This window comes from Pelobates fuscus, chromosome 5 (genome assembly GCF_036172605.1).
Source record: "Pelobates fuscus isolate aPelFus1 chromosome 5, aPelFus1.pri, whole genome shotgun sequence".
In the NCBI taxonomy this organism is placed as follows: Eukaryota; Metazoa; Chordata; class Amphibia; order Anura; family Pelobatidae; genus Pelobates; species Pelobates fuscus.
In genome coordinates this window covers 355,063,738-355,072,185 of record NC_086321.1, presented here as the reverse complement: position 1 = coordinate 355,072,185, position 8,448 = coordinate 355,063,738, and the positions used below count along the sequence as shown (strand labels likewise).

The following is an 8,448-nucleotide window of genomic DNA, read 5'->3' as shown; positions in this document are numbered from 1 at the left end:
TAATGAAAGCCAAAGAAGCTGATGAGTTTATCAAGGGAGTTAGTATAGATGGAGAACAGTAGGGGACTAAGGACAGATCCTTGGGGAATGCCAACAGAGAGTGGTTGGGGAGAAGAGTCAGAGCCAGAGAAAGAAACACTGAAAAAGCGCTGGGTGAAGTAGGAGGAGCACCAGGAGAGAGCAGTATCTTGTAGACCCGAAATTACAGAGAATGAGAAGAAGCTGTTGATAATCAACAGTGTCAAAGGCAACAGAAAGATCGAGGAGAATTAGGACAGAGTAATGGCCGCGAGATTTAGCAGCGAATAAATCGTTGAATACTATGGTCAGAGATGTTTCAACAGAGTGAGCGCAGAATACAGACTGAAGCGGGTCAAGCAGAGAGTTGGATTCGAGGAAGTTTGTCAATCACGCATACACAACTCTCTCAAGGATCTTGGAGGAAAACGGCAGTAGCGATATAGGATGGTAGTTAGATGGGGAGTTGGGGTCAAGGTTGGGCTTTTTCAGGATTGGCGTTATGGTTGCATGCTTGAAGGGTGAAGGAAATGTGCCAGAGAAAGAGCAAGAGAGGGAGACAAAGTGCGCATGAGATATGAGGGAACAGGTGGTGGGGTGGGAGGACCGGAGAAGAGCAGAAACCTCTTCAGTTGTAGTAGGTGCAAATGAACATAGAACAGTGGGGTGGGTGTGGTTGGGTGATGTATTGGAAGATGCATTGGAAGGGGAGGGAGAGAAGTTAGAGATCTCTTCCCTGATTATAGAAATCTTCTCAGTGAAGTGAGTTGCAAAGTTTGAGGCGGACACGCTGGTAGGAGGAGGGGGAGCAACAGGGTGAAGGAGAGCATTAAAAGTGTGAAATAGGCATTTGGGTTGGTGGGACAGTGTGCTTATAAGGGTGTAATTTACTTTTGCAGAGGAAAGAGCCAGAGTGTAGGAGCGCAGCATAAATTTATAGTGGATGAAGTCAGGTGCAGAGTGAGACTTTCTTCAACAGCGTTCAGCAGTTTTGGAATTTTTCTTTAGATATCGGGTCAGCTTGGTGTGCCAGGGTTGTAATTGGGAACGCTTGCTGCGTTTAAATGTAGGAGATGCAATGATGTCTAGTTGAGAGGAGAGATGGGAGTTGTAGAGTGGGGTTGCAGAGTTAGGGCAGGTGAGATTTGAGATGGGTAAAAGGAGAGTTTGGAGTTTGGTTAGAGAAATGCTGGAGATCAAGTCAGTAGAGGTTTCTGCAAGATAGGAGAGTAGAGCGGGGTGAAACTTGGGTACGGGGTATGCCGATGTCAAAGTTCAGCAGATGGTGGTCAGATAGAGAAAATGGAACAGTGGAAATATTGGAGGTAGTACAGAGATTGGTTAAGATGAGGTCAAGTGTGTTTCCTGCTGTATGAGTTGCTGAAGTAGACCACTGTGTGAGGCCAAAGGAGGAGGTTATAGAGAGCAGGCATCAGGGCAGTTGAGATTGTTGAATGGGATGTTAAAGTCCCTATGTATGAGGGAAGGAGTGCTAGAGGAGAGTGTCCAAAGTAGGCCCTACTTTGTCTCAGAATACCTTTTGATTGGGTGGGAATTTCAGTGAAATTCCAACACAGTCAATATGAAAATTTCATAAAGATTTTATCTTTATCAAATACTCCTTTGGTGGAGGGGACGGGAGAGGGTGTGGGGTATAAAATGCCACTTTAAAAAAAAATCAAAAAAAATCTCCATGCATTGATAGTTAAAAGATAAAGTTACAAAAACTTACTTTGGGAGTCTCTCAACTTAACAGTGTGATTTATTTCAGTACTGTCCCTTCAATTCATATGTTTGTCCCAAGACAAATGAAGGACAGGCACAGAAGTAAAGGAAAAGACAGTTATTTTTGGAACTGCTGATTATACAAAATGCACAGTATGCTACAGTCAGTGATAGATACAGCTCTGTAGTAGCAAAACCCTACGTTTTGTTTTAGCAAAGAAATTGTGTCCTATCCTGCAATACAAGAATGAAGTGTTAATGAAGTACATCGAGATATCCTGGATCACATTCGCTGTTATGAATCTGTGAGTGCTAAATGCATGCCTGTTTTGGATTTGGGGTCTTGAAATAGCAGCCGACAGTCAAACAGAACACTGTCTTGTAGCTACTACCAAAATATTCCATTTGCCCGTATCACTTTCATTATTTTTTCTACTCATTAGCACAGCAGAGATATAATTACTTTGTTCCGTAATACTTGTATTCACCCTTTATGTCTAGATATCTATATTTACAATATTATATATATATATTATATGTTTTCCCTAATAGTTCTTCTACAGTTTTGAATTATTTGAGAGTCCTTGGTTTATTTTCACCTTTTAGAATTTAACATCTATAGCTAATCTTGATTTAACACAGAATTCTAAAATATTAAACATATTATATTTAAATTTTTAGAGATTCCTAGATATTTTATATTAAGTATTTTAGTCTCTATCCAGTTCCATACTTAAACTGCGTAATGTGTTTTTGTTTTTTAGAAACATGTTGCCCTTCTTTGTATCGTGTAAATTCTGAATTATGTTGACTAAAATAAACTCGGTCAACCATATACAATTCATTAAATTAAGTCAACTCTAATAGTGGCCAAAAAAAAAAAAGCCACCAACTAAAAGCTTTAGATTACAATGGATCCACTGAATGACACCATTCTTGAAATTGAACAGAGGTATTACCACGTGGACAGATCGGTCCTAGCTGCACAAAGTAGATATTTCGATGTGCTGTTTTACGGTGGATTCAAGGAAAGCAGTCAGCGTAAAATACAACTTAAAGGAATAGATGAAGCATGTTTTCAGATGCTCCTTGATTTTGTCAACAAAGGCACCATTGAAATAAATAAATGGAATGTCACTGATATCTTGGAAACGGCAGACTTTTTAGATTTACAGAAAGCTAAGGGGCTCTGTGTCGGATTTCTAGCCCATGAACTACGTGTGTCAAACTGCTTGGACATGATATCTTATTCTCGGCAATACGCTTGCCCAGAGCTCTTGAAATCTGCTTTCAACGTGGCCCTCACACACTTGCCAGATCTTATGAATGATTACGAAGATGAATTTAACCAACTTGATAAGGAAACCTTTGTGCAATTGCTGAATTCAGATGGACTTTTTGTTTCCAATGAAGACCTAGTATTTGAGGCTGTCATGAAGTGGGTCATAGCAGACCCAATCCGAGAGAAGGACTTTGGAGATCTGGTATCACTGGTGAGACCTGCATTCCTTAGCCTCTCTTTTCTCGATACACTAGTCCGAAGAAGTAAGAGTACAGAAGGCCGGAATGCCTATGTTAGACTATTGCAGACTTCAAACACCAATATCTCCAAGGCATGGAACACCATAGATGAGACTATGTCCACAAGTAGGACTTACGAGACCTTATATGTTTTAGGAGGAAAGCATGAAAAAGAGCAACAGGATCTCTACGTTTTTCTTCCAAAGAGCTCCTCGTGGAGAGCCTGCTCACCTCTGCTGCGTAAAAATCTCACTCATTATGCAGTGGCAACAGTAGGTAACTCTTATTTTAAAATATAAATATGGTAATCATTGCACGCATAAGTAGAAAATCCATAAGGACACCAAACCACCTGCAGTGGTGGTGATGGTAGAGATGGGGGCTATCTAGAAACTAATATATAATTCCAACAAAAATTGTTTATTTGGGTTCTCTTCATAAAACATTACTGGAATGTTTTTAACCAAACTGTTGATCCATATAGATGTATCTCATTTGAAATAAAAATTTATTTGGAGATGGAGATTGCAATATATATTTTGCCCTTGGGGTGAGACAAGGTCATCTGTGATATGTATGGTTGGTTGCCCATGTCCAACACCTCTTGCACGTTTTGGCTCCTTCAGGCTAATTTATATGCCCTTATCTGATAAAATGTTTCCATGGCAACATGTTCATACAATATTCATTTATAACCTTCAATTATTTTCCTTCAGCCATTTGCTTTGTTTCTGTCTAAATGAGAAAGGAATGTTATAGGGTTATTCACTAAAGTGAAAATTCAAAGTGACACTATAGTCACCAAAAAAAACTTAAGCTTAGGGACACTGTTTCCAGACCACTTCAATTAGCTGATGTAGTCTGGGTGCCTATTGTGTCCCTTTAAGGGGTTAAGCCAACCACACTTCAAAGTATGCCAATATAGGTTGGTCCTACACAAATACAGGCCTCCCAACCATCCCGATTTTGGCCAATTTTGGCAGGACAGTTTACATTTGCGGGTCCTGTCCCTACTTAGTTCCCTGATGTCCTCTTTAGATGCACTTGTGCTATGTTCAGCGTCTGCAGAGTCTGTACTCAGTGGATTGGCCTGCCTGGTCATGCCCAGCTGACCTGCCATAATTTGGGTGGAACCACCAATTTCTGGGCAGAGTTATTGTTCTCTGAACTCTCCTGTCAGCCTAGGCCCATGGCCATTTGCCCAGTTTGCCTGTTGGCCAGTTCGAGCCTGGATTGATCCTTGAGGATGTTAACTATTAAAATGTAGCAAGATTTTTACATCTGTAGATCTAAAAAATATATATTCATATTCAAAGTGTCAACTTTATGATAGATTGTAATATGCCATATTCTAAAAATTATCGTCTAACGTTTACAATTTTAAAATTTCAATAAAAAACGAATTCTTGTGTTTTGCTAAATGAAAAGTCAAAAGCCAAATTAATTGATTTCTTTATTACAAATTGCAAGGCACGGCATGTGGAGATCTAGAACGTTTGTAGAATAGTACACTTGTACAGCACTAGTTAAGATTATAATCAATAACAATGTATCTATTGATAATCTCTATCATGTTTCTCTTCACAGGAAATCTGATGATTGTGACTGGTGGATATTTTCGAGGAGATTTTGTATGGTACAGTATAGCCTGTGTGGTCATTTATGATTCTTCCACAAACTCTTGGGTTGATGGTCCACCCATGAAAATGTCCAGGAATTGCCACTGTGCTGTGGGGATTGGGCTCCAACTCTATGCAATTGGAGGAAGTACAGATGAAAGTGTGATTGCAGATGTAGAGTGTTTGGACCTGGCAGATATGAAATGGGAGAGCCGTAGCCCTCTCATTAGACCAGTAGAAAGAGCTGCAGCCACCAGTGCAGGATCCAATTTGTATGTCCTTTGTGGCCGCGATGAGAATGGGGATGTCTACAGCGGAGTGCAGAGACTTAACACAGAAACTGACGAGTGGGTTGTGATCTCTTATTCTCCGATGCCCAGGTATGCGAATATACAAGCCAAGAAAATATTATATTGCTGTGAGCAAAGAACTTAGTATTAGATGTGCAATCCATTTTTATACTTTAGTATGTGTGATAGGAGAAACATATAGGATGTCAATTAATTTATGTCCTAATTCTTTGAGATAGATGAATGCATTGTGTAGCACCAAAATGAGTGGGCCCAACTCAAATTAACTTTTTTGTCTCTGTGACCTGAATCTGCATGTTCAGCATGTGAATACCACAGTGGTTGATCTCAATGAATGCAGGGACGTATGTGTAGGAGGGTTTGTGGGTGAATGGAAGGGCATAGGTGTAGGTGGAGTCAGTGTGAGTAATTGCCAGGGTATATGTGTGGCATTTATTGGAGTGCATTAATTAGTGTCATATATGTGGGACGGATCAGTATGCCTCAATGCAGGAGCATATGTGTACTTAGATTCAATGTACAATAAATTTAGATGGAGTGGCTGTAGAAGGTATGTGCTTTCACCCCTCACAGCCTGTATTCCATAATCAACTTCTTCCCATTGCTAGTTTCTCATTCCCAAACATATATCCAGTAACCCATTCCCACGCATAGTGAGTAGTCCATTCCCTTCACCCACAGTCAATAGCACAATTCCTTCTCTATGATTACAAGGTCCATAGTTAACCCAAAAGACAACTTGGATAGCCACTTAAGAGTTTTGAAGAGTAAAGAGAGCCTATGGCTCTGTGTTAACTAAATCCTTCTCTAACAAGGCACACAATCCATGCACTTACACTCATCCTCACCAGCTAGGATTCTGTTCACAGGGCATTTTCAAATCTGTGGCAAAATGTATTGTAATCTACCTGATTCCCCAAAATGCTTGACACCACGATTAACATTTTGGAAATCTCAGAGTTAGACTAATAGAACATAAAATATCTCACATACCAAGACAATTATATCTCTGGGCTGGGTATGTACAGTGTTAGCCCAGTTAGGGCCACTTCAAGTCATGGATATCAAGTCAATGATAAAGTACTGCATAGTATCGGTCACACTTTCAGCTAATTAGTACATTTCTTTTAGGTATGACCTGTGTGCCACATTCCTCAATGGAGTGATATATACCATTGGTGGCAAGGCTCTTAAATTTGATCTTTGCACTGAAGAATGGACAATAATCGACAAGGAATGCCTCAACCGGAAGTTTTTCATGGGATGCGCCTCCGTCAATGGACAAATCTACATCATGGGGCAAAGGAGGGCAAGTATAACCCAAGATATTCCAAACTTTGTATTGCTTGATCCATACCTGGATAACTGCCAAGTGAAAGATTCCAATATCCCGTGCCCTTTGCCCATCCGTGGCTGTGTGACTGTTAAAAGCTGTGATATTTCGTTTTAAGAATGCAAAAACCCCACATGTTTTAAGACATCTATTAACGGAATTTCAAGGAGTCACTCGTATATGTGTTGGAATGTTTTGATGTTGTGTAGTAACAATGGCAGGGAAAATATAGAAAATGGAATGGACAAGTCCAGTGTTCGCGGTTTCCATATTTTTAGCTTTATATGAGTCAGCCATAGTATACTTACTACAGACTAATGTGTGTCTCTCAACAACGTAACTCTGAAAATAGAGGGAAAGTACTCTAAGCAATAGAGTATGAATTAAAAATGTTATTAAATCAAGTTCAAATTTCCTATGTTTGGTTTTACGGTGTTATTGGTTTTCATGTGAAATGTAACCTTGTTTAATTATTGATAAAGCAGATTTGTCATATAATAGTATTGTTTATTGGAATATGGCTCTAGATATATTTTTTCTTTTAAATGTGTATCATTTCATAATTATTGTGTAAATATAAACAATATTTAAAATGATACTACCTGGTAGAAGAATTATACGTGGCTCCCATATCTATGTAACTTGACTGATTGCTGTTAGCCAATAGCCGGTTTAAATTGCGAATTGTGAGAAAAATGAATATTCTGTCCTCCACAAACTATGACAAAGTCAGAATCTGTTAAATTTTATGAACAATTCTTACCATGTATGTATATGTATTGATGAGCCAGAACATTAAAACCATTGACTGATAAATTGAATAACATTGATTATACCGTTACAATGACACCTGTCAAGGGGTGGGATATATCGGGCAGCAAGTGAACAGTCCGTTCTTAAATTTCATGTGTAGGAAGCAGGAATATTGGGCAAGTGAGGAGATCTGAGTGTCTTTGACAAGGGCCAAATAGTGATGACTAGACGACTAGGTCAGAGCATCTCCAGGTATGCAGTGGTTAGCACCTTCCAAAAGTGGTGCAAAAAAAGAACCACCACCGGTGAACTGGCATCAGGATCATGGTCAATTGATCCATGTGGGGAGAGAAGGCTAGCCTGTCTGGTCCAATCACACAGAAGAGATACTGTAGCTCAAACTGCTGAAAAAAATCTGGTCATGATAGAAAGGATGTAATTGGACCATTTTGCCAGCTTAACATGCATGCACACACTCCGGGCCGTCGTATGGAGGAAGTTTTTAAGAAAAATAAATAAATCTAAAAAAAAAAAACCAATATGCACAGAGGGAGACGGGAGGTATTTGAAATCGTATTGGTCTGATTCCCAAATTAGTTTAGCAGTTTGGGACAGTTAAGTTAAAACAAAACGAAAACATGTGAAATTGGATTTGGGATGGAAATGGCAACCAGACCACTTCATTGAGCACTACGACGCAATTCATGTCACTAACCGGGCCCCCTTTACCACCCGCCGGTGCCTCAATTCACAGATGCCAATGTTGAAGCTATAATTAATCACTCTGTAAAAACGAAAATCTTGTCTTATTTACTCTGTGGTTTTTAAATTTAAGGCAGATACAAATGACTGTAGAAATCGATTAATTAAAATCTCTAAAAGTTCACTTCTCCCTACAGGATGCACAATAGTTATGTCACGGTATCCCTATCACGATCAAATATAAAGTTAATCTCGATTCTTTGGGATCATTCACTGAATAGTAACCGGACTCTTTTTCCTCCCAGGAGAGGCTTTGCGGAGGTCTGCACTTTATCTGGTACACTAAACAGTGAATCGGGCCAAGGATAATTTATTAGCAGCTGTGGTATGGCAATTAACAGTTTACAGAGCAGTTCCAATCATCCTACGTGAAGTGTGGAATTCATTTTAGGGATAAACTACCTTC

At 39.5% G+C, this 8,448-nt stretch overlaps 1 protein-coding gene across 1 annotated transcript; it reads left to right on the top strand.

Moving 5' to 3' along the window:
* The first annotated feature begins 1,796 nt into the window (after positions 1-1,796).
* Positions 1,797-6,775, top strand: LOC134610378 (kelch-like protein 23). Its single transcript, XM_063453330.1, has 4 exons — positions 1,797-2,048; positions 2,508-3,540; positions 4,852-5,263; positions 6,326-6,775. The coding sequence occupies exons 2-4, from the start codon at positions 2,655-2,657 to the stop codon at positions 6,642-6,644; spliced, it is 1,617 nt and encodes a 538-aa protein (XP_063309400.1). The 5' UTR covers positions 1,797-2,048; positions 2,508-2,654; the 3' UTR covers positions 6,645-6,775.
* The last annotated feature ends 1,673 nt before the right edge of the window (positions 6,776-8,448 follow it).